Source organism: Mirounga angustirostris, unplaced genomic scaffold, assembly GCF_029215605.1.
Source record: "Mirounga angustirostris isolate CCGP_5_RB_7025 unplaced genomic scaffold, mMirAng1.0.hap1 SCAF_10, whole genome shotgun sequence".
NCBI lineage: Eukaryota > Metazoa > Chordata > Mammalia > Carnivora > Phocidae > Mirounga > Mirounga angustirostris.
The window spans coordinates 130467306-130493910 of record NW_026991718.1 but is presented as its reverse complement, the minus strand read 5'-3'; the positions used below and the strand labels follow the sequence as shown (position 1 = coordinate 130493910).

Genomic DNA, 26605 nt, shown 5'->3' with positions numbered 1-26605 from the left:
AATTTGGCGTTCGTCATTTCCAGGCACGTTTCATACGATTGCGATACAGGAACATATTCATAATAAATAGATGGCATTGTCTGCAGGTTTCATTAGGCATGTATCTTTCTGCAATTTGCTTTTTATCCCACATTATGCTTTTAAGATCTTACCTTGCTGATACTTAGAGTTCCAATTCATTGATTTTAACTTCACTATATAATATTCCATGGAATGACTTTATCCCAATTTATTTACCTATTACCTTGTTGCTGGACCTTCTGTGTGTTTCCATATTTTATTATTTCATATCTCCCTGCTGTGGACATTCCCATCTGTGTCTCCCTGCACATGCGGGGCGGGGGCGGGGGGGGGGCTCCTCCAGGCTACTGTGGGATTTCTGGGTCACAGGGATGCACATCCTCATCTTTATTAGATCTTGCCACATTTACTTTCTAGAGTGGTTGCTGCACATTGTGGCCCCCACAGGTACTCTGAGTGTTCCCACACTTGTACATTTCAATATGACTTTGTTCCAAGTTGTTAGCCCCCATAAAACTCTTCATGAACAACTTTAATACATTGGGGGGATAACTGCATAAACTTACGACTTAAAATAGCGTAGCTTTTATCCCTTATCCTATGTACAGCTAATTATATTTGCATTTTATATAAAAAGCACTTCCTCTGAGATAGAATAACAGCCTTGTAACACATATGTCAATATAGTAATAATAATGATGATTTAAAAATAAATACTAACATATTGAGTATTGACTGTGGTGTCAGGAACTTTCTGCAATCACCCTGATATCTAAATATGATTATGATTCCAAAAGTTGCAAAGGAGCTAATAGAGCTTAAAGCAGATATGATTCTAATGATTATGATTCCAATGTTGCAAAGGAGTTAATAGAGCTTAAAGTAGATAGGCTAATTGCCGGGGGCCACATGACTAGGAATTGGTGAGCTCAGGATTTGGACTGTCTCCCTAATAAGCTGTGTGCTTTTGGAAAATTGACATAGTTACTCTGTCTCCATTTCCTCACTGGCGAAAAGATGAAAGTAATTGGACCTGTCTCATAAAGAACTGTTGCTAGGATGCAAGTAGACAGAATAGCACTGAGCACACGGTAGGCACTTAGTAATTAGTAGCCATCATGATTTTTCTGCTTAGCAGTTCTATCATTTAAGAATATTATAGATCAAGACAATATTAAAAGGAAAAGCTAATATGGAGATATTTGTTATCACAGCTGTCCTGCTCTGATTCAGATAATTCTGACTGCTCGATGTCTCAATACTTCTTCATCTGCATGACCGAGTTCATGTTGGGGCTGGCTTGTCATCATCGTCATGGTTACTCAAAATACCAGTATCACTTTCCCCTTGACTCTAACACCAGGTTCAATCCTTTAAAATCCACAGGAGCAAGTGATGCAATTGAAGTGTCTATGCAGTTTAAATGAGGGGGAAATAACTGAAATTATAATTGCATCTGCCTCCAGAGATAAAAGAGAAAGAGGTTTAGCCTTATCGATAATCTTAAGTCATAACAAGAAACATTCTGTTGCTGTCCTCTAAAGAACCGGCCATTTGCGACGCCTGGATGGTTCAGTTGGTTGGGCAATTTCAGCTCAGGTCATGATCTCAGGGTTGTGGGATTGAGCCCTGCGTCCACTCTGCTCTGAGTGTGGGGCCTGCTTGAGACTCTCTCTCTCCCTCTCCCTCTGCCCCTCCCTATTCATGTTCTTTCTCTTTCTCAATAAACAAACAAACAAAAAAACAAAAACCAAAAAAAAAACAGCCATTCTACATGGCCCAAATATTAAAATCACAGAATTTCAGGTCTAGAAGAGCTTCACAGATGATAGAGTAAAATGATTCCAAAGCGTCTTTCAAATAAGTTTGGGAAATACTGTCCACCACACGCCGTTCTTGGAGATCTGCCACATACACGGGCACCTTAAAGGCTCTGAGAAGTCCTGCAGTCATAATTTAAACATCTATTTAATTTGCTTAGCACCTCATTTCCCTGATTAATTGGATCACAAGCATGCTGTAATTATTAAGACCCCTGTGCTTCCCTGAGCTTGACCGCTCAGGGGAATGAGGTTCCCAACCAATACCCCACAGACCTCATTCCCCTGAGCGGTCAAGGATCTAAAGAAACCTACTTCATGCCATGAGAACAGCAAGGCCCAGAGGCAAGGGGCCAGATGGAGACAGGGCTCTCTGATACAGAGTTGTGCCTTCTCCATCATCTCACACATTCCCCTTTCTGGAAAATAAGAGCTACCTCCCTACCCTCCCTCATCCCCCTGCTCAGAGAAAACAAGTCACATTTTCCTACAGAACTCAGCATCCGTGACTGGGGACAATTGTCTTCTGTGTCCTCTTCCTCACTATGATGATATTATAGTCACCGTCTACTGAGTACCTACTAAGCACTGAACTAAATGACTTAAATCACTTCATTCTCACAACCTAGACATTATTGTCCCCATTTTATAGCTGGACTAATTGAGGTTCAATGAGAAAACTAGCAGAGCTGGCATCTGCCTCTTTGAAAGCCCTGCTCCTTCTATGAATGGTGGTAAACCGACTGAGCCTGTTCATTAGTGATGGATAGGAAGGCTTGCAACGTACTCCAGAAGAGACAAAGCACTTTACAGTCTTCTATTAGCTACTCTGCCAAGCAAAGAGAACATCATCTGAATTTATAGGTGAGCTAAAGGTCCAGAGAGAGTAAGTCAGTTCCACGGTTTCAGAAAAGGAAAAGGCACCGCCTGGTTCTGGTTCAAAATTCTACTTTTTCAGTATGGCAGGGGCTATCTAAGCTATGTTATTGTCATCCTCTTGGCCAGGCCTTCACCTCACGTAATGGGAGCACCTTGAGTTTGGTCTTAGGTGTAGACCTGCATCCTGTTGCCACCATGTCCTAGCAGCGTGCCCTTGGGTAACTTCTGACACCTCTTTGAGACTCAGTTTCCACATCTGTAAGAGGATCACCTAGCACAATCCTTGGCATGTAGTTGGCCTTCAGTAAATGGTAGTTGTTTCTTCTTTTGGAAACCTGGTGATTCTTGCCTTATTGTATCATCCACACGTTGTTTCTTGCAGGCCCCATAGATGCCACTGGTACCCCCGTGTGTGTGTGTGTGTGTGTGTGTGTGTGTTGTGTGTGTGATGATGGGGATGTTTCCCCATCACTGTCAATGAGACCAACTACAGGCTGGGGCACTCCACCACCTCTGCCCTCAGTGACTCCAGTGACTTGGGAAACATTATTACTCAGAAACTCCAGTGACCCTGCCCGGAGATGTGCCCTGCTCCAGCGGGAGGGCATCCATTATCAGAAAATCCTAGCTGGACTCGCTCTGTACCTGCAAAAGGAGAATGGGCTATCAACTACCATCCAAAAGTCGAGGGAAAGCTCAGCGGTTGTCAAGTGCTGATCCTGTTTCTTTGTGAGTTGCCTGCCCAGAATTTTCAAAAAATCTGCTTGTTCTCATCATTTAAGCTTATCCAAGTGATGAATGCCACAATGTCTGACTAGTTTCATCTGCTCTTGATTCACTCAGCTGGAAGCTTGGCACAAATCCAACCACGTGCATCACTGCTGCATCTTTGGGTGAGGCTTCACTCAACTTTGGGTTTTTTCATTTCCCCATTAGTTGGGTCATCCCCAAGGTTTGCCTGGGGGCTTTGTTGTATCTTTCATGAGAATGAAATGACATAGAGGAAAAGGGAAATATTTATTGGGGGACATCGATGGGTTTTGGGGCTAGGCTGTATTACAGTTCATTGGGGTGGGTCTTAGTATCCTAATTTTGCTCAGAAAAGTCAAGTAAGGTACCTAAGCACACAGCTGGTAAGCAAGGATTTGACCCCAGGTCCACACGACACAAAGCACAAGCTCTTTGACCGTGTGGCCCAATCAGGATCAGAGAAAGTCAATTATGGTTTGAGTTCCTACAATCTATGATGATGAGGAGGAGGAGGAGGGTGAGGAAGAAACAATACAGTATAACCCCATTAAATTGTGACCCATGTGGTTCAGTCCCAGAAAGGAGGTACCTCAGAAGAAACACAATCTGCCACCAAAAAAATAATTTTATTATAATTCAAGGTTTTTACATAGATTTCTCTACAATCGTGAGGGAATTCACAATCAAGAGAGGAAGACAGATGTGAATTGGATTCAGCATCCTAAATGCTACCATGTGGGGCAGACAGGGACAGGCAAACAGAGAGTTTGGAGAGATTGGTCCCTTGTGGATGAAAGCAAGGGCTTGCCTCATCTACCCCAACTGCTCTCTACCATGCTGACCTCACCTGCTGCGGGTCTTTCTCTTGGTATTGCCTCAGAGTCCCAAGGTGGCTGCAGAAGTTCAAGGAGTACAGCATCCCCAGCAGGAAGGAAGGGGAGGAGCCTTCTTCCCATAGGAGTCAGGGAAGAAGATCTTTCCCAGAAACACCCAGCAGATTTTCCCTTATATCTCATTGGCCAGATGGGTTATCTGCCCATCCCTAGACCGGTGAGCTGGATGGCTTCCATTCAGCCCCCAGATCAACACTGTGCTCTAAAACATCCCATGTAGACCAGTAAAGGACTACCAGTAAGGACTTCAAGGTTGCAATCTTCCCCGCCTGGTTTCAGCCACTGGGGGATCCCAGCAGAAGGTTGGAGGGAGAGAGACAGTGATGGCGCAAGGGGGCGTCTTCCCTGACATCTTCTCTGAATGCGACCTCGGGCTGGCTGTGGACTTCGCTCCTCTCAAGAGGGCTCCCCCTGCCTGACTCTCCTCAATTCTGTGAGGACCTTCCTGATCCCTTTGGCCGCGGGAAGGTAACAGCTCTGTGGCTGTGAGTCTGTGGTTATTTCATGACCCCTTGAATGGCCGTGCATGCCATCCCTGTCCGGAAGCTTCAGAGAGAGAGTGGCAGTTGAGCAACAGCTAGAAACCCATCCTGGGGTCTCCATCCTCTCCCTCTTTTTCTACTTCATCCATTTGCACTTGTGGGCAGTTTATTCTCCCAACTGAGCGTCGCCAGGATGGTTTAGAATCTCAAGCTATGTATCAGTGGCTTTTGAAGTGTCGTCCCTGGACCAGCAGGCTCCAGGATCTGGGAACTTGTTAGAAATATAAATGCTCAGGCCCCCTCCAGACCTGCCAAAGCAAAAACGGGGTTTAACAAACTCCCTGGAAGATTCTGGAGTGTGTCATGGCAAGAGAAGCGCAGCTCTGGATGCTTGCTGACAGCGCTGGTCGCCTGCTCACGACATTAATAGCACCCTCCTGCTAGTGGAATCGGCCAGTGTTGTTTCAGGTGAGGAGCACCATTCTCAAGCAAGTTATTTCAGGGCAAGAGCTGGAGAGGTCTTTCTTTTCCCCTCCATCCTTTGGTCCTTTTCCTCCTTAGCAGCCTGCACTACTGGGGTTCACAGTCAGAACTCTTGCTGAAAAAGTGAGAATTGGGGATAGCAAAAGGAAGAGGAGAGGAGGAGTAGGAAAAGGGGGTGGGGAGAGAAAAAGATTGTACAGAATCTGTATAATCTGGGATCTGGTTAAAACGCCAATTCTGGTCCAGTGCGTCTGGGTGGGTCCTGAGACTGCATTTCTAACAACCCCCACATTGCTGTCAAAATTGCTGGTCCCTGGACTCACCAACAACCCCTTCTTTACCTACTTACGTTTGGAGTCAAGACAGATCCGGTTGCTGCTGAGCACTGCTCTCGCACAGACGGTCTCGGGCCCAAGTGCATCAGCCTCCCTCGGGGCTTAGGAAAACACTGATCGCTGGGCCCAGCCCCAGGGTTGCCCCTTCAGCCCCGGAAGAGGGGAGGCTGGAGAGTTTGCATTTCTAAGTCCCCCAGGTGATGTAAATGATGCTGACCTTTTGAGAACCCGTGCTCCAACAGAACTTCGTCTTTGCTATTTCATAACATTAAGCGATAAAAAGCCTTTATTTATTCCAGCTGCGGATGATTCCAGGTGCTGAAAATTTAAAAAGACAATTATTTCTTGTTTCACAAACCCCCCCAGCGAGGGGAGCGCCAGGCCCTGCCCGCCTGGAATGTAAGCCAACCGCACCACCTGCTGGTCATCTTAGGAAGTGCACTAGGTGTCTGGCCGTCACGGGCGAAAATCGCTCTCTGTAAATTCACCTTGGCAAATGCAATAGGACCACTTAATGCAAATGCACCACCACCTTCCTCGCCTTTGTTTCTTTAGGAGATAAATATGATTCATGTATTTAAAAAATAGTCCCCCAATTCTCACCTAAATGGTGCCTGGCCCATGGTAGTAAACGTGTTGGTTAACATTAACTAACTTTTGCAATATGCCCAGCATCTACACTTGGGCAGTTGGTGTGAACTCTAGGGGCTCTCATGATTCCTACGGAAAACCGAGGTGCAGGGCACTTAAGGACCTTGCTTAAAGTAATTGATGGAGACGGAATTCCAACCGGCTCTGAATCCCCATGCTATGCTCCCTCACAAAAAATCGTTGGAAGAAGTGCCCAGTAAATATGTTTTAGATTAGTTGATCCACCTCTCCTAGAAATTTAGCACTAGAAAGTGCTTTCAGTGCAAACTTTTTCATCCCCTTATTTTTATAAAGAAAAACAATGGGGCACAGAGTGGTGAAGTAACTTGCCTAAGATCATACAACAACATGGTGACAGATCAGCAAGGTCACTGGGCTCCTTCAGCCACCCACACATTCAGCAGCATTTACTGAGGGTAGATTGCCAGGTGTCCAGCACCAGACTATGCCCCATGGGAAAAGCAGAGTTGTGAATATGCTCCACCCCTGGACAATTAGGGGCTCTGATTATATTATACTATGATTCCAGAGATAATGACTTAACTCATTAAAAATATATAATCAAGGACCAACTACAGTCTCTATTCCACCGTTTAAAAAATTATTCTGTAGGGGCACCGGGGCGGCTCAGTTGGTTAAGCATCCGGCTTTTGATTTTGGCTCAGGTCATGATCTCACAGTCATGAGATCAAGCCCCATGTCAGGGGGGCAGTGGGGGGAGGGGGAAACGGTCCACACTCAGCAGGGAGTCTGCTTGAGATTCTCTCTCTCCCTCTGTCCCTCCCCCTGCTTGCGGGCTCTCCCTCGCTCTCTCTCAAAATAAATAAATAAATAAATCTTTAAAAAAATGATTCCCTAGTCATTCCAATAAGCTATTAACATTTTTGACATGTAATATTTACATTATTAGGGGCGCCTGGGTGGCTCAGTCGTTAAGCGTCTGCCTTCGGCTCAGGTCATGATCCCAGGGTCCTGGGATCGAGCCCCGCGTCGGGCTCCCTGCTCAGCAGGAAGCCTGCTCCTCCCTCTCCCACTCCCCCTGCTTGTGTTCCCTCTCTCGCTGTCTCTCTCTGTCAAATAAATAAAATCTTTAAAAAAAAAATTTACATTATTATTTACTCAATATTTTTCCTGTAATCCATTCATTTCGTTTTTATGTGTCCTTGTCCTAAGTAATATTTCTTAATCATGTGTATGACATTACTTGATAAGTTTGTTGTTTTATTTATTCGTTTAAAACACACAGGATTCATTTGTGTAATGCCTAAAAGCATCTTGCTCTCCAGTGACAACCTCCCGTGTTTTGGGGAGAATCGGCTGGGCCCTTGGTAGCCCTGGCACGTGCATTGCTATCTTGGCAATGACATCTGTAGGTCGTGTGATGTGGGGCATCACACTCATTAAGACTCATCACACTCAGTGGGGCATTAACCTCACTGAACCCTGGTTTTATCATCTGAAAAGTGGGGTTAAGATCATTTCCTATCTGATATGGCTATTAGTGGGATCAGGTGAGATAATCCAAGCCAGAATTTCACAAGATGCCCCAGACATAGCAATGATCCAATCAGTGTCAGCTATTATAATGAACAATAATAAAACTGCTCTTATGAAGTGTTATGTTGTATTTTTTTAAATGAAGATCCATGAATCTCCAGGCTAGCTATACATCTGGCACTTCCTCATTTTCTTTGAGAATCTATTTTGGAAGAAGGAACCGTGTTACCCATTTAACAGCTGGACACACAGAGGTGTGAAAAGGTCATTATTGTGAATTCCCTAAAATTTTTGTACAACTCAGTGGGAATATGGGCATTTTCAAGTCTTGAAATCACTAGGAGTTCTTCATTCTTATTTATTTTTGAAATCTCTGGGTTGGGAGTTTACACTATTAAAGAAGTGCCTACTTTTTCTGTATCAGGAAACAAACCATGAATTCTTTTTTTTTTTTTTTTTTTTTTTTAGATTTTATTTATTTGCCAGAGAGAGACACATCAAGAGAGGGAACACAAGCACGGGGAGTGGGAGAGGGAGAAGCAGGCTTCCCGCCGAGCAGGGAGCCCGATGCGGGGCTCGATCCCAGGACGCTGGGATCATGACCTGAGCCGAAGGCAGACGCTTAAGGACTGAGCCACCCAGGCGCCCCCAAACCACGAATTCTTAATGCTTAAGGAGCTGGACTCTACTTAAGTGAGGATGGTTTCCTCCATGATTCATGAAGGACACTTCTCTTGCTCTAAGAATAAATTGTTCACATGGAGAAACCACTTAGAATCCAGAAAGTCTTCAATCTATCCAGGAGGAGAAAATTCCATGTGACTGTATTCTTCGGGCTTTTAATGCCACAGATATGAAAATAAGGCAGGCTTCCAACGCGGAGGAGGACCTTATGACCCAGAGAGTTTAAGTAATTATACACAAACAGAAAAAGCCAGAATTATTGAAGCAGATTCCGATTCAAGCTACAAATCCTGTTCAGTGGGAGGTACTGTTCTTCTCTCCTCAAGGGAAGGTTGAGTGAAAGTGAATGGTTCCAGACAAAATCAGAAAAACACACTCCATTTCTTCCTCCCCACAGCTGGTTATGGGGTGGAATTACATGCCTGTGAGCCAGCTTGGGGGAAGAGGGGAACAATACTGCAACTGAAAGAACACTGTGTTTTGCACACATGTTTGCTTTAATAATATGCTTGCTGTTTCTGCTTGTACGTATTATTTGATCTCTGGTTATAAATGCCCCAGCAAATTGGCAAAGCGGCATTCTCTGCCCCCACCAAAACAGGAAGAAGTGAGAGCCAGACACAGCTCCCTCCTACAGGGATTCTCATCCTGATGTACATTGAATGAGCTGAGTCATGTTAAAATAATACAAAGTACCTCCACCCGTGTCCACCTGGGACCTTTGGAAACTTAATCCCTGGGAGGGCAGCCCAGGTGATTCCAGTGTGCTGTGACCCTGAGCCAGCCGACAGGTGGGAGGGACAGGACAGCTCTCCATCATGAAGCAAGCTGAGCTCGCAGCTCCTCAAAGGGATGCGCTGTGTGAGGCTGCAGGTTTGCCTGGTGAACATCAGGCATCCGAGCAGGACTTGGTCCAATGCCAGCCCGACTCTGCTTGGCTGCCTGTCTTCAGGCCTCTTCTGGAAACTGCCGGCACCTCTCCCCGAAATTCTGTTCTGTGAACTGAGCACAAGAACTCAATCTACTAATGTTTCACAACATCGATATTGTGGCTCACGAGAAGTATTTTTTTAAAAGACCAGAATTGGATACAGTAGAATATAATTGAAATGAAATGTATCACTAGGGTAAGCAGAAGCATTTTTTTTTTCAGGGGTGTGTGTAGGCACCTGCACACATTTCTAGGAACAGGGTCCTCCTAATGAAAAATGTATGTCTTTTTTTAAAAGATTTATTTATTTATTTTAGGGAGAAAGAGAGAGAGAGTGCAGCGGGCAGGGGCAGAGGGAGAGGGAGAGAGAGTCTGAAGCCAACTCCACGCTGAGCACGGAGCCCGATTGGGGCTCAATCTCACGACCCTGAGATCCCGACCTGAGCTGAAACCAAGAATCCTTTGCTCAATGGACTGCGCCAGCCAGGCGCCCCCCCAAAAATGTATGTCTTGATTGTAGGTGACCATCAGTAAAGTTTGAAAGCTTCTGATCTCACCTCCAGGGTTTTGGTGAGCGTTAAATGAGATAATGCTGTGGAGCATGTCACATATGAAGCACTATATAAATTAAGTAGGTCGACGGGTAGACAGATGGATTGGTTGACAGACAGGCAATCTAAAGCACAACAGGCAGAATTCAGTGCATAGACGACAGAAACAGTGGGATGAAAGTGTGACCACTTCGACTGTGGTACCACGAGTGGTAGAATTGGAAGGTCGGTGTTCCTAAGAGAGCATGATTTCCAAAGGGACTTGAACCCTCGGTTAATTCCCTAATGTAAGGAATGGGAATTTGTCCCCCTCTCCCCCTCCATTTAGACTCAAGAAATGTCGCATCCCTTCTTTTTTTCTTTTTCAAATGAATCCAGCTGCAAATCGTCACCAACTTGATGACCGAGAAATTCAATCTCAGTCCTGGTTATGGGGTTTCTGCTTTTTTTTTTAATAATCATACAACATTAGAAAATGATAATAATAATATAATAGCTGCTATTTACGAACTTTATTATGTTCCAGGGACTGTGCTAAGCACTTAAACATACTGTATTGTTTAATCCTACTTATGAGGTAGATACTATTATAATCCCTATTTTATAGGTGGGAAACTGGGGCTTCAGTGTCCCCAAGTATTCACTATGAGGTCCCAATCACTGTTTCTGCGAATTACTTCTGTTCCTGGCCTGCTCTTTCTCCATCTGCAGAACCCAGATGCGTCGAGTTGTCTCAAAGATGCTCCTTTTGGCATGTCTTCCCCCTGACCACAGGCTCAGGGTCTAGACCCTCATTGCCGCTCTTAGAACCTCTGCTCCAGAGGCTGGATTCCACTGGCATCCCAAAGTTGCCCCCCAGTGGGAACAGGAGAGCAAGGGTGGTGCTGGACTTTGGCACTCACAGAAACAGCAACTCCTCCAAAGTAGTGTTGTCCCTTTCTTGGTATTGGACAGCAGGGTAGAAACACTTCCGCTTTCTTAACCACCAGCCCCCGCTTCCCTTCTCTGACCTCCCTGCACCTCCATTGCCCAAGAAAAACCTAAATGCTGTCCTTTGAATGTGTAAAGACCTTTCTCTTTGATCTTGAGACACAAATGCTACATCTCAGGGAAGTACAAACACTGAACAGATAGTTTGGTTCATTTCTTAGGGGACTGCTCATGATTTCAAAACTCCTACCTTAAAAGTAAATACCTCAATATTTGAGATATGCCATGGGAACAAAAACTTTGCAGCAGGCATGGTTGATTCTCCATCTTTTTGCAAACAGAACCAGGTTCATTATTCCAGCCAGTGATGCATCCAGCCCTGGGGGAGGAGCCACACTTGCGTCAGGCCAATAGCAGCTCACGGCAACATGTTACAATTTGCCAGTGATTTGTCTGCAGGTGGACCACTGGCCCATTTGGCTCAGGTCTGACCAATGAGGGAGGGGAAACTCTGTTAGAAGTTCTAGGAAATATTTTCCTCCCGTCAGAGAGAGCCACACAAAGAAGATAAGACACCCCTTCTTGCTTTGGATGCTGCCATGCCAGAGTATGACATTTAGATCAGTACAACCATGAGCTAATAAACCCGAGGACAAAAGTCAGTGTTCAGAGGAGAGTTCAGTGGAATGACTGTAAGTTTTACTTTCCTTATCAAGGACATTATTAAGCCACAGTATCATCCCTAAGGCTGCAATTCTGTGGGCTTGTTAAGTTATAAATAAGTGTACTTATGGTTCAAACCACAGCTTTGGGGGCATTCTGCTACTTGTGGCCAAGTATACTCCCTACAGATACATGAATCTTTCAGGCAAAGAGGAGAAATACGTCATTAGAAAGAAAAATCTGAACAAACTTGGGGGACCAATTTCCTTGACCTAACAGTGTCTTGATCATTTCTGCCTTTGCTTACTTACTTATTCAGACTGATTGTTAGCAAGCTAAACCCCCAAAACTCCCTCAAGTTTAAAGAGTTTGCAGAATATTTTATTACCTATAAATACAAAGTCTTTGGGTCCCTTTGTGTCTCTGACAATGCTCTTCAAAAACTTCTCAGATCATTCCACAAGCCTTTATTGACCACTTAGAATGTTCCAGAAGATGCTGGGGAGTGAGGGGACCAAGACACCTGAGACACATGTCCAGTCCTTGTGGGCTTGCCATCTAGTGGAGAGACAGTGAAGAAGATGCCATGAGAGCAGAAAGAAGGGACGCTCTTACTCAAAACATTCTCGGCTCCCTTGGGGAATTTTGCTATAAAGCAAAGTCCGAAGTGAAGAGCGCGTCCCATCCTTGGTAAAGTTAAAAGACCAATGAAGAAATATTTCCAGGTGTCTCTGAAGTACAAGAGAGGAAGGGGCATGAGAAAAGTTTGGGCATGAGGAAAATGATGTCAGAAATTCTAGGAAATTACCAAGGTTTTAGCTGAAGTGATTTCAGTAGAAGTTTCTTTCTGTCCTTCTTGAAAAAATCCCTCAAGGTAAGAATTTCTAAAGGCTGGCTATTGGCTTGAATTGAGGACGAGGGGAAGATACGTGCCTAAAAACCATAACTTATAAATAGGTCTTTCTAGATTCTTACGGTTTCCCCCATCATCCACTGTTGCCTTATTCATAGCTGGTTTGACAGCAATTTTTTTTTTTTTTGAAGTTGGCCTTTGCTGAGTTTTCCCCCCAAGGAACTTAACTGATTTTTTTTTTTTACTGAGTCGACAATTGCCTTTATTTTGATCCTTATAGTTTACTGAATTATTTATTATTCATTTCAATGACCACTAACAAGTATGACCGGCATAAGCGGGTATGAGCACAAACACAACTGGCTCCTGGGGAGTATAAAATCCAACAGGTGGGAACAGAGGGTGCCCAGAGCAGAGCAAAACCAACTCCCATGTGCTGTCAGCTGCTGAAAGCATCCTCAGAGCATTCTACGGGCTGTGTGTGCAAACAGAAGAATCATGTGTTGGCAGAGAAAGTGGAGAAAAAGCTAATCCAGAGGCGAATACTAATATCTATCTTCCTTCAGTCAAATATTCTGTTATCTGGGCTTTGCGATATGCTCCCCCAAGAAAGACAGGGTAGTTCTTGGGTTGGAATGCAGTGTGATATTCTTGTTTTTCGAATGATTTGCCCAACTTTCATTGGCATCTTGCGTTGCGATCTCAATGGTCAATCAACAACGCCATTAGTCTTACAGGACCAACTTCTCCAATGCCTTCAAATCCACATGGCCCATTAGCCATGCCTCTCCAGGGGCATTTCTTCTATTTGGCCCTCTCTGCCCACCTCTGACCCCTCTCCATCAGCTCTCTGCCTCCCAAGGCCAGGCTGATGGACTATGTCAACACACGGTTGATGTAGTGCTGTGCCCTTGGGCTTCCAGTTGGGTTTGGCCAATGAGGATACCAGGCAAGAATTAGAGGAAGAAAGGAGAGTGAGGTGACCCTTGTGTCCCTCCATAAAAGGCTGGCTGTGTCCTCCCATGAAAAGTCACTGCTCCTAAAGCAACCAGCTTTATCCCATTCTCTTTCTTGCTGGGTCCTTCAATGCTACCCTTTGGGTTTTCATGCTGTCTTTGTCCTTTGCCAAGCCATGCCCACAGCTCCGTAATTGGTCTCTCAGGAGACAAATCTTCCTTGAATTGTTCTCATTTGAGTGTGTCATCTGTTTCCTTTTGACTCTCACTGAGGCACTGGTGGATGGCTCTCTTGGATTCTGGCCACTGACTTGATTCCATAGTCACAGGAGGAGAAAACCAATGGGGGAAGATCCAGTCACTGAAATTCTTTCCTTTTAGAGGAGATATGGTCAAGAATGCAGAACTGCCCTTCGGAAAACAAACTTGGTGGCAAGGGTGTGGGATTGTTTGAGAAACTCCTTATAGCACATGCTCTATGAACAGCTGTTCTTGGCTTTCAAACAAGGCAGTGTCCTTTTATGAAAGTTTACTCACTATAACTTAGACAAAAGAAAGTATGATTCCCGGGAAATTGGTAGCAATAAATGTGTCATCCTGATAGCACGATAAGAGAGGAAGCTGTGGCCCCTGGTTTTCAAAATCCTCTTCTCTCTCTGGAGTTTAGAGTAGTGTTAAAAGTGGGCTGAATCATTAGAGAAGTAAAAGTTGCAGTAAATTACTCATTACAAACATTGAACACTTACTGTGTGTGAAGCACAATCATTGCATGCTTTCTATGCCCTGTCTCACTTGGTCTTCACCCATGCTCTAAGAGTAGCTACTTTATTCTTCGTATTTTACAGATGAAGAATTTGAAGCAGGAGGAAGTGAAATGACTCTTGGCCACCAAGACTCAGAATCCACATTTATAAAAGAAGGCTAATATTACTTGTGTCCCAGGACTGTGGTCAAGATGAATCAAGGTCCTCTCTACCCCCTACAGAGGTCCCTGCATAGTAGACCCTCAAGGACATGCAGAAGGGCAGGAGGTCGAAATTGCAAGGGCATGGAGTTTGCTTTGCTGTTGCACATCTGATCTTATAACTCTTTATTTGGCCAACTTAGCTGGGACTTCAACTGAGGAATAATAATAACACTGAACAAAACAATCACCATTTATTTTATGTTTCTAACATTCTACTAAGAGCTTTGTGTGCACCATCTCCCATCAACCCCACATAGTCCTAAGAGGAAGAAAGTGTTCTTATGCCCATGTGGGGTAGTGAATAAACTGAGTACTAGGGAGATTCAGTAACTTGCCCAGCTAAGAGGTGGCAGAGCTCACATTAGAACCCAAATCTGCCTAGCTCCTGCACATTTGCACTTAACCTCTACCTCATACCCTGTGCCTATTTTTATTGCATTTAACAAACATTTCAGTGCTTACTCTATGTTAGGAACTCTTCTGAACACTACAAATATTAACTTTTTTAGTTTTCATAAAAACTTCATGAGGTAGGCACTAGTATCATTTCATTTTTACAAGTGGAGAAAACTGAAGCCCAGAGAAGTTAAGTAACTTGCCCAAGATCACACAGCCTTTTCAATTCCAAGCGCACTTTTTCTCATTTTTCAAATGAAGTCAATGTCAAGCACTATAGAATTTTGAGAGTGCTAGGTTTGAGTTGTCTGCCGACTTATTGACGTGTACCTCAACACTATAAAGTTGTGTCCTTTGCAAAAGAGTGAAGGACACATATTGGTTTTCAACTCTCAGACTTACCATAAAACAAGCGGGGGTGGGTCATAGTCTCATGAGGATGCCAAGACAATCCAAAGAGCAGATCCTGTACTGGTTTAACCTCAGTTGTCCGGGAGAACCTCCACAACATTTGTCTGCAGGCAAAAGAATTCTACACCAAATGTCTACCAACAGGCATTCTTAGGCCAAGAGAAATGAGCTAGAGAAAAGCCCAGTCTCTTTTTTGACAGGGATACAGTGGATATGCTGGGCTGAACACTAAAGGTTAATTGCTCTGAGTAATACTGTGGCATTTAATCCTAGTGCCAAATGAACTGAGACAATATTGACCAAGATTCAGCCAACATCAGAATGCAAACACAAATGCAAATCTAAGTCCTTAGGCAGAGGGAGTCCAGGCAAGAATCTGAATATCCAGGAAGATCAACCAAGGCGGAGGCAAGTCTCAAAACCTCAAGGGCTGTATACGCCCCTCATAAACCAACATTATACTATGAGAAGTGCTATGTGTGCAGGGCCTTTGCAAATGCAACTCTCGGGGCTAGTGCAACTTTCTCTACCCCACCAGGACCCTGGCTTTCACCTGACCAATGTCACTTCTTATTCAGCTCTCATTTTCCCTTCAGGAGGGCTTTTTCCCCAACCCTAGGCTGAGATAGGGCATCTATCCTCAGCTTCATATTCCCCCTTTGCTGACTGCTGTTTGAACATTTTTTTCTAGATTATACATGTATGTTTCTCATTATTCTGTGGCCCAGACAATGACTATATTCTTTTCATCTTTGTGTCCTTTTATAATCTCAACACGTAGTACAGACACTGGTACATAAGTACTTGATAAATGTTGAAAGCAAAAAGAATGGGTGGATGGATGGATGGATGGATGGATGGATGGATGGATGGATGGAAGAAGAGATGAATGGCTGGCTAGTTGGACAGATGATGACTGGATGGATGGGTGGATGGGTGGATAAATAAACGGTTGGGTACTTGGATGGATGAGTGGGTAGGTGAGTGGATGGATGATTGAGTGGATGGTTGAATGGAACCATGAATGAATGAACACATAGATGCCTCTTAGAGGCAGCTGAGGAAGGAATGAAAGGATTTTCCATCTTCTGGGATTCAAAGAAATGAAGTCTTCTCAACTATAATTGGGCCATAAAATTCTGTAAATCCATTCTTGTGGAAGAACGCACAGGCCATACTTTCCTTTTCTCAGAATGTACGTTGTGTCATTTTTGGACTTCTATTCTCTTTCAAGATGGTTTGGTTGTTTTTTCTCTTTTTAAGCAGATTTCACTTGGATAAAAATAAAGGTCAGTGTGGATCACATCTGTGATTGGTCCCAAGAGTCGAAACCTCACCCGCACTCGTTCCTAAGGAAGAATAACACTGGGAAGGAGTTTCCTAGCCTAGTTCTCTGCAGGGGAAAGCTACTGGAACACCACTGGTTTCTTAACGGAGGATGTGGGGCCTTAAGGAACAAAACCATAGTGAAGTTGGTAGCTGGTCTAAAGGGTAAATAACATCAACCTATTATAAGTAATATCAGATCTGCATTTGAATTTCAACTCTATTCACTTACTAGTTGTGAGAATTTAGCTAAGTCTCTTAACCTCCCTAAGCCTGACTTCGCTTATCTATAAAATGGGAAGTTGTAATGATTGAAAAGTGGTATGAAAGAATAGCTCAGAGACTTGTGTCTGTATTAAAAAATAATAATAATAACACAGTATAGTAATTGTTCAGCCAACAATAGGTTGACATAGTAGCTGGGAGGTGAAAGCAACTGAAATAGTAATACAAATATTCTCATCTCAATTAATAAATTATTACTAGTTCACTAGGAGAGCATTTCACAAATTACAGACTACATGCCCGTGATGATAGAGAAGACAAACTTACATGGTATATAAAGTGAGCTTTAAATAACATTAAATCACTAAGAAAGTGAGAACGTTACTCCCTGTGCAACTTGATTTCAATTATGATTTAGTGCTTCTCATTGTGTCAAGGAGAAAGTCTTGGTTTGATGCCAGAATTTCTTTAACATCTTTTAATAACATGAGTGGGACTCGGGTGCGGATCTTGGGCAGGCAAAGGAATCTAGCTAGAATGTCAGATCTTTCTTTAAGGTTGTTGCATTATTTTTTTAATGGTACCTTTTATTTTTGGGAATAGTACTGGTTTTCCTTTCATGGTGGCCACATCCACGTTCCTTTTTAAATACATTAAGGAAGATTTGAGTCAGTTTAAAGAAAATATATACATAAGAGTTTAGGTGGCATGGAGTTATGGCAGAACCAGCAGTGAATAACTCGCGTGTGGAAAACCCTGAACAAGGAGGAAGAAAATGCAAATCTGGTTATACTGAGAATATTCACATCCACCCGTGAAAAACTTGCCATCTTTTTTTCTAGGTTTCTGTTTAAATCTGTCCAAATAGTGAATGGTATGGCTCCACAAAGATGGTCTCTTGTTTTCTCCACTCTAGCTCTCTAGAGAGGCCAAGATAACCCAAATGTCCCCCCGTGGTGGGGAGAGTTGGGAAATCTCCTTCTTCCAAGGGAAGGAAAAACACTCACAAAGCTCCCCTTAGGTGATCTCCTCAAGTGCAACAGGAAAATGTATGGACATCACTGGACAGCCTGGTCAGGACTCACAGACTCAAGTGTCTACTGGGGTCAAAAAGACCCAGGGCACACGATACACACTTTGGTATAAACTTTCCACCTAAAAAAGAACTTGATGCCGGGACATTTTTTTCAGAGTTTGTGTGTTTTTAAAAAAATATAATAGTTATGAAGTGAGAATATTTGTATTACTATTTCAGTTGCTTTCACTTCCCAGCTACTATGTCAACCTATTGTTGGCTGAACAATTACTACACTGTGCTATTTTTTTTTTTTAATCCAGACACAAGTCTTTTATCTATTCTTTCATACTACTTTTCAATCATTACAACTTCCCACTTTACAGATAAGCGAAGTCAGGTTCAGGGAGGTTAAGAGACTTAGCTAAATTCTCACAACTAGTACGTGAAAAAAATCATCCTTGTAGTTTTAAATACAGACACATTTTGCATGTCAAGTGTATACAATCATATTTCTATACATATAAATATAATGTAATATATATTAGATTACATAACTTGTGGAAGCTCAATGGTGAGGATAAATGGCAAATGATGCTGGGACTCAGGGCCAGACAGAGAGAGAGAGGAAGTCGTGGGGACCCGGGTAAACTAGAGAGCACATGTCCCTTTAGAAAGTACAGGTAACATTCAGTCCCGATCAGTTGTGATAAGAGAACATTGCCAAACACTTGCGTTTTTAATAAGAAATTAAAACTGTGAATTTTTATATGCAACCCCCTGCTTATTAAATGTTGGCAATTAATTTATTTTAAAAAACACTCTTTCCTGGGGTGCTCGGGTGGTGATGTCAGTTAAACGTCTAACTCTTGGTTTTGGTTTGGGCCGTGAGATCGAGCCCCGTGACAGGCTCCACCTCAGTGCAGAGTCTGCATAAGACTCTCCCTCCCTCTGTCCCTCCCCACTGTGCTCTCTCTCTCTCTCCTTAAAATAAATAAATAAATATTTTTTTAAAATAAAAATAAATAAAATTTAAAAAACTAAAAAGCACTCTTTCCTCTGCAACATCATGGAGAATTAGTCACTGAGATCATGACCCTCACCTGATTTATTTGTACTCTACCTTGGACGAGTTATGAAACCCGATCAGTGCAGAGCTTGAGTGCTGGCCGAAGAAAGAAGTTGGGTGTCAGGATTCAGTTGTGTTGGCAGCTGACAAAGAATAAATACAAATGTCCTGTAAGCACATAATGACATTTTCAACCTCATGCAACCAAAAGGAAAACTTACAAGACAGAACACTGACGAGAGACCATCATTTTTTACTAAGCAAATACAAAATAATTTTTTATTGTGAATGCCCAATTTTAAAATGTACACAAAGAAACAGTCCTGCTTATATATTGATGTATTCATTCATCCATCCGTCTGGCTGTGGAAACACAGATTTGAGTGATAGAGACCCAGCCCCCGGCTCACAGGAGATCATTTAGTTGGACAGGAATTTGGCTATATATATATATATATATATATATATATATATATACACACACACACACACACACATATATCAGATGCCTTTAAAACATGACTACCCTTTGATCCAACACTTTAACATCTGGGAAATGCTTCTAAGAGAAAATTCCAGAACATAGCTACATTAATATTGCTGCAAAGATGTTCATCTTTCTGCCGCGTTTATAACAACAGAACATGTCATGTGTCAAACACTTAAATGTCCAACATGGCCAGGTGATTAATTCGTCCAGGGCATAGTCACTCAAAGGGACACCTGACCCTATTTTAAACGATGTATTTGGCATTGTATAGGATGGTAAACAAGCAAACAAGATGTTGGCTTTAAAACAGTCTTTCAGAATCACTAATATATGTGTGATATTGATATGGAAGAAGAGAAATACTAAAAGAGAGAATATTTCTCAGTGAGAGGATTATAGATTATTATTTCTTTTATATGTTGCTCCCTGTATCTTTAATAAGGAACATCTATTCCTTCTGTAATGAGGTGGGGGGAAAGGAGCAGATTTTTAAGTTTTGGCCTTTAGAACTCTTCACACTGTTAAAAATTCTTGAGGACCCCAATATGCTTTTACTCATTTTGGTTAGAGCTATCAATGTTAACCATATTAGAAATTAAAGCTAAGAATTTTAAAATATTATTTCATTTAAAAATAATAATAATAATAAACCCATCCCGTGTTAACGAAAATAACATTTTGATGAAAAATAACTATTTTTTTCCAATAGTTTCCAACTATTTGGTTTGTTCCTAAACAGGGGGAGAAAAGCAAAAAACATGGTATGGTTTTATATTTTTGCAAATCTCTTTAATTTCTGCCCAGGGACTAAGGAAGACAGCTGGATTCTCATATCTGTTTCTGCGTTCAGTATGTTTCCGTAAGTTGTTTGGGTTCAAGTACATGAAGAAAATCCAGCCCCATACAGTTTTGTACTTGGAAGAGGAAGAAGAATTTTAATCATCTTTTCAAATAATAAAGGGTGCCATGATCCTACACTTGACAAGTGATAGCTTCTGAAAGTCAGTTGCAGTGTGAAATCTGAAATCTTATCAATGAAATTTTTGTTCTCTCTACACCTGTGAGGGGATGAGAGTGGAAAAGACAAATAGCCTGTCAGTATTATAAGGAAGATTGTATGACTTCATGGGCTCCCTGAGAGGGTCAAGGATATCCATGGATTCCTGGACCACACTTTGAGAATCACCATCTAAATCACACACAAGCAAGTGGGTCGCTCTAGGGAAGTGGCCTAGGACAGCTAGCTCCATTTTGTTGTTGTTGTTGTTGTTTATTTGCACTTTTTAAATGACCTTTTGAGTTATTCTATTTTTCCCATGTGCATTTCAATGTAAAGAAAGTCAATTTTCCTAAGGCCGTCATCATAGACTGATCCCACAGGCAGCAGATTCTGAGATGGGGATTTGCCCGCAGGGAGTTCATCCAGGTATGCTGTTGTGAGTCACCCGAGAGGGAGAGAAGGAAGCAGGATTGGGCAACTGGAGGAGGCGGACACTGGGGTGTGGTCTCCCCATGTCCTCAATCAGATGGGGAGCTCCCGGCTAAGTCAACCCTTGACAGCTGCTCCCCACTGAAGCAGGCAGACCAGGTCTTTATCTCTATACCAACAAGTCCTTGGAGGCTGACTGCCATGGGAAGGAACATGGTCTGGGGGGAGGGCAAGTTCCAGAAGGAGAAAGAGCCATCTACAGCCAAGTCTTCCAGAAGCTGGGAATGAGCAGTTGCTCCTGGAGGGGTGGTCTGGGCAGGGCACCTCAGCCACATGGTTGTCAATGCCAGAGTTGGGATTAGAACCCCGTCCCTCTGTTTGCCTCCTGAGCCTCTGTAAAGAGACCCTCTGAACAGTTGCTTCCTCTAGTGTGGGCTCTATTCATCCACACGTTGTCGATGACAATGACACCAGGCTGATCCTAAGTGAAAGGCCACAGGACGAAAGGACGGGGTCTGCACCCCACTCAGTCCTGCATGAATGTAGCTGGCACTCAGCTCTCTGCTTCCCTCGCTGTGAGAATCTCATCCACCTGTTATATGCAAATATGAAAATCAGGCTCCCATGCAGTTCACTCTGGGCTCTCACGGGGTGTATTCTGGGATAGTGGAGGACTTTCCCTGAAAATGTGCTCACATTCACTCTGGTGATGGGACTGAGCTAATGGATCAGGAAGGGGAGAGGAAAATGTAGAAACTCTGCCTTGAGAAGATCATCTTGAACTGTAGTGTTAATAAAGTGAAATATTTGACATAGAAATCCACAACAGGGCCATAGTGAGTACAGTAGCTGCCTGGGTCTCTCTCGCACAGGAATCTTCTCTCCGTTCTGGAAGCCCCACATAAAGAAATCTCCAGTCGGCTTCCGTTTTGTAGCTCGTGTTTGCTCTAATGTGGCGAGGACAAACCAAGGATGTTTACTGACAGGGCTGCTCAGGAATTCCCACCCACTTTCCTGAAAGCAGGAAGAGAAAACAAAACAGACCCTGCCTGCCCTCCTCTCTGTATTTACCGCTTCTTATTTCATTCACTGCAAGAAGGAAAACCTCCTGAGAGTCCACATGATGAGGGAAAATTATTAGCACCTCATCATCCCATATTTCCAACTCTCTTTGCAGGAGTATTTACAGATGCTTCTAATTTAAAACAGCTTTCTGACCAAAGTCTCTCTGTAGCAGAGCACATAAGCAACCTTGCAGGATCTGCAGTTTTATTTTATCCTAGGTTCACTGTAAGGAAGACTTGGAACAAGCTAGAAAAATGGCAGAAGAGAGATTCCTCTCCTCTTGCCACCCCCAAGAACACAATTTAGCATGGAAGCCATTCATTGTCATGGTGAAAGGAAAGAACCCAATGCCTGAAATTGTGGGGGTCTAACACGGTTTGATTTCCTTGCCAGTTCGTGAAGATTCATGCACTTTCTCAGTGGCCCCTCCAGGCTGTGCTGTCCCTCCCATGGCTTTGATCTCCCTGTAGACTCTGAGACATTATTCTCCTCTGAGCCTCTGTTTCCTCCTTCCCCAAATAGATACTCGTTGTGTGAGGATTATAAGAAGCACATTGGATAACGTATAAGAAAGTGATCTGAAAAATGCCCAGTGATGGGTGGACGCAAAAAAACAAAGGTCCTTATTGGATTTTCTGTCTCAGCCAAAGCAGGGTGGGCATGCAGGACCTCTGGCTCAGTGGTCAAAAACATGGCTGAAGTTGGCTCAGCGTGACAGAGGGGCCTGCATATAGGAGGAGGGAGTTTTGGCAAGGCTGGCTGGGGAAAGACCTGGGAAGGACGGTGGAGAGGATTCAGATTTCCAGGGGACCCTTTGTGACAGAGCGACCGACTGCAATCCAGATTCCGGGAAAGCAGTACTTCATGAGTTTGTCAGTATTTGAAGAGGAGTGGAGATTGTAAAGCAAGAAGATTAAGAGGCAAACCGAGTCAGGAGATGTTGATGTTCTGAACACCACCTAATGTACGGCTGAGAAAAACGCTTTTCTTAGCGAGCACCTGTGGGGTGGACACTAGGAAGTGAATTGTTTCACCAAAACGTTCGTACTTCTGAGGACTCGTTGCTACCTCCCTCCAGTCAGGGCCCTGAGCTTGGTTGAATGCTCTGTGGTTACCATTTTGAAATTCTGAATGATTTTATCTTTGAACTTGTGTTGGGGAAACAAAATCTGATGGGATGACCTATTAGAACAGCCAGACCCAGCACCCTGGTGATGCCCCATGCAAGCGAGGATATGGAGCAACAGGAACGCTCGCTCGCTCGCTCGCTTGCTCGCTCCTGGTGGGAAAGCAAAATGGTGCAGATGCTCTGCAAGACAATTTGGTGACTTCTTATAAAACAAAACACGCTCTGACCAGAGGGTCCAGCATTTGTGTTCCTTGGTGTTTGCCCAAAGGAGTTGAAAATGTATGTCCACAAAACACCTGCACATGGATGTTTATAGCAGCTTTGTTCACAATTGCCAACACTTGAGAATAATCAAGACATCCTCAGCAGGTGAATACTGTTATTATTATATTAATCAGCACTAAGAAGAAACAAGCTATCCAGCCATGAAAAGTCATGGAGGAAACTTAAACGTAGATCACAAAGTGAGGGAAGCCAGTCTGAAAAGGCTCCATCTTGCATGAGCCCAATTATATGACACTGAAACAGGCAAAAGGATGGGACGTTAAAAAAAATTAATGGTTTCCAGGGTCGGGGAGAGGAGGGATGCATAAGCAGAGTACAGAGGATCTTTCGGGCAGTGGTGTTATTCTGTAGGATACAGGAGAAGATCCATGTCATTATATATTTGCCCAGTCCCATAGAATGCATAACACCCAGAGTGAACTCTAATGTAAACTACGGACTTGGGGTGATTATGATGTGTCCCACGTAGGTTCATCAGTTGTAACAGATGCCCCGCTCTGGTGGGGAATGTTGGTAACAGCAGAGGCTGTGCATGGGAGGGGTATGAGTGCTCCGAAAAAAAGGAGAGTCTTTTTAAAAAGTTGATGGTCCCTGAGGCATATCTGTGAGCAGAGAAGACATGCACGATGCACACGCCCACTGTCCATTGCATCCCATTCGCACATAGCATTCATGGTGCCCCACAGACAGAGAATCCTAGAGGACCTACGGTGGGTGGGTGACCAGCCAGCCTCGATGCAAGTACGAAGTAGGTGAGTGTGTAGGGACGCTGACAGCCCTGAGAAGTCATGCTTTCTATCCAAATCGGAGATCGTTTCAAATGCACAAAGCAAGCAACACATTCTTGAAAACACGAACAACAAAAGAACTCTGTCCTAGCCTTTCTTCCTCATGTCACCTCCCTATAACAGCCAATGGGCTGAAAATGATGTCACAGAAAGGGAGAGATGGGGCAATCCGCGGCTTTTCCTTTTAACCCTTCCTTACTCATCAACAAACTCAAGCTGGAGAGTGTTGGTCGAATGTGCGAGTACCTAGAAGTGAAGAAAACATCACTGACTATGTTTGCATGCCATATACTTTTAGTAAGAACGAAATACATACGCTCGTACAAGCTACAAAATACGAGTTGTGTGATTCCCGGGATTCTGCCCGTGAATGCATTGCATTTAACACCAGCACTGCACAGTATACGGATGAATGGTAAAATTCACGTGAATAATTAAACATTTTATTTTTTCCTTACTTAGAACAACTTTGAATAGCAAATGAAATACCTAAGAAGCCGAGAGAGAGAGAGAGAGAGAGACTATGGAGAAATGGAAATGCTTTATATATATTTTTTTAGATTTTATTTATTTATCTGACAGAGAGCGATCACAAGCGAGGGGAGCAGCAGAGGCAGAGGGAGAAGCAGGCTTCCTGCTGAGAAGGGAGCCCGACGGGGGGCTCGATCCCAGCACCCTGGGATCATGACCTGAGCCGAAGGCAGACGCTCAACCGACTGAGCCCCATTTTAGCACCTCGAACAGTACTTTCCACCGCTTTTAGAACAAGGGGTTCTGCATTTTCCTTTTGCACTGCTCCTGCCCATCACAGAGGCAGCCCTGTTCCACTGTTACTAAGTTAACCTCCACGCAAGCCCACAATAGGCCAGACACGCAGTTAGGTGTCCCACCTGGAGGGTGATCCTTAATGGCCTGAGTCGCTCATACCCCCAAAGAGTAAAATGCCATCCACATAGCAGTTATTGTCACAACTACTAGGAATGAGCTGGTCCAGACAAGAAGCACTTGTCAAGCACTTACTCTGTGGCAGGAAGGCGGCCATCTTGTTTGGCAGAGCGCTAGGATCGGGGGTACAGAGATAAGCACAAAGTAAACACAAAGCTGCTCACAGCCAAGTTTTGGGGGCAACAGAGACGGGGGCAAAGTGGCTGCCCACCACCACACAGCCCTCCAGTCAGAGTCACGATCCGAACCCAGGCCTGGAGCCCAAGCTCTTGAGCCTCCGGGCCAGACTGCCTCTATAATTACGTTGGCACAGTATGTGTGCATGGCAGATGCTTAATAATTGGTTTTATTACATTCCAGAGTTAAAGATAGAGCGCCTTGCTAGAATTGAGTTTACAGCCCACATTGTGGGGTGTGCAATTGTGAATTCACTATCTGCTTAAATAGTATGTCTGTCCCTGAAATGTTGCTTTCTGAAAGGGGCTTTCTCTGGCTCTCCCTGTTTCTCTCTCTTAGCAGCCTTGGCTTTGTTTCATGACGAGGATCACACTCTGTAATTCTATGTTTATTTGTAGGACTCTGTGTTCAATTCCAATGAGCCCGGGGAGGGTGGTGCAGGGACAGGGCTTCTGTTCCTCCCCATTCTAAGCCCAGGGCTATATATAGCCTGGTGCTCAGCGAGTATTCATGATTGGCGCTTGGGTGAGCACATTAATGAATCAAGCCACAATAATTAGTAGTTTGCATTTCTCCTACAAGTTTTCTCAAGAACACTGAGTAGTATTTGCCATGTTTCTCTTTTTGCATTGGCTGTTAGGGAGCTCAAAGCCACATCTGTGAAGCCATCACAGCAAGCTGGTAAATCCACATGCATATTTATCTCTGATCCTGAATGCACCCACTGATGCACCCACTCTTATTTTTCTAACTTCCTTTGTTATTTTTAATGGATGCTCCCATCTTGTATTATATATGTCCTTGTGAGACACTTTAATAAATATCCCTGCTGAAATTAAATAAATTCAGCAGGCTGTCTTGAATTTCTAGCCTGCGGGGAAAAAGAATGCCCTTCCAGTGCCATCCTCCGTCTTCAGAGCAATAAGCCACCCTTAGATTACCTGCTTTCTGGGGTCCAAAGCCCTTTGGGAGTGATGTTTCTGTGACTGGGGGCGGTGCAGTGGGTGCTAGTTCCTTCCAATTAGGTGGCTAGGCGGTGGTGGAGGTTCTAGAATACATGAAGGTGAAAGGCAGGGAGAACTGCAAAACCCTACAGAACGTGTTCTCCCTGCTCTGACCATGGCCCGTGGTTACTGGGGAAGGGAATCAGCGACCCAGGTCAACCTGAGCAGATGCAGTGGGTGAGGGGACTGGACAGGATGCCTGGAGTTCCAGGGAGGCATTAGTGCGAGAGAAATCAGGTGCTCGATTTTGATTGGAGAGGTGAGAACAGCCCCCACATCTAGGAAGAGAACCTGCTTCTATAGGACGATATTAGAGAGGAGGGCCCCACCCAGACTGGTGTTTGCCCTGCTCTGTGTATTCAGCCAGCAGGCTTCAGAGGAAGAAGCAAAGGGCAGGGAGCCGGACTCAGTCAACTGCCTAGCACTGGGCAGCACCAGCTGGAGACAAGGCACCCTGAGCAGGAGCAGCTCCAGGTGACTCCAGGGAACTGAAGACACTCCCACC

The 26605-nt window shown here is 44.0% G+C and overlaps 1 protein-coding gene across 1 annotated transcript in view; it reads left to right on the top strand.

The window, feature by feature from the left end:
• The first annotated feature begins 7805 nt into the window (after window positions 1-7805).
• BCAS1 (brain enriched myelin associated protein 1) overlaps window positions 7806-26605 on the top strand; it is a 111974-nt gene continuing 93174 nt past the window's right edge. The window contains exons 1-2 of the mRNA XM_064573556.1: window positions 7806-7825; window positions 8663-8799. Of these exons, the coding sequence (XP_064429626.1) occupies window positions 7806-7825; window positions 8663-8799 (157 nt within the window). The remainder of the gene's footprint in view (window positions 7826-8662; window positions 8800-26605) is intronic.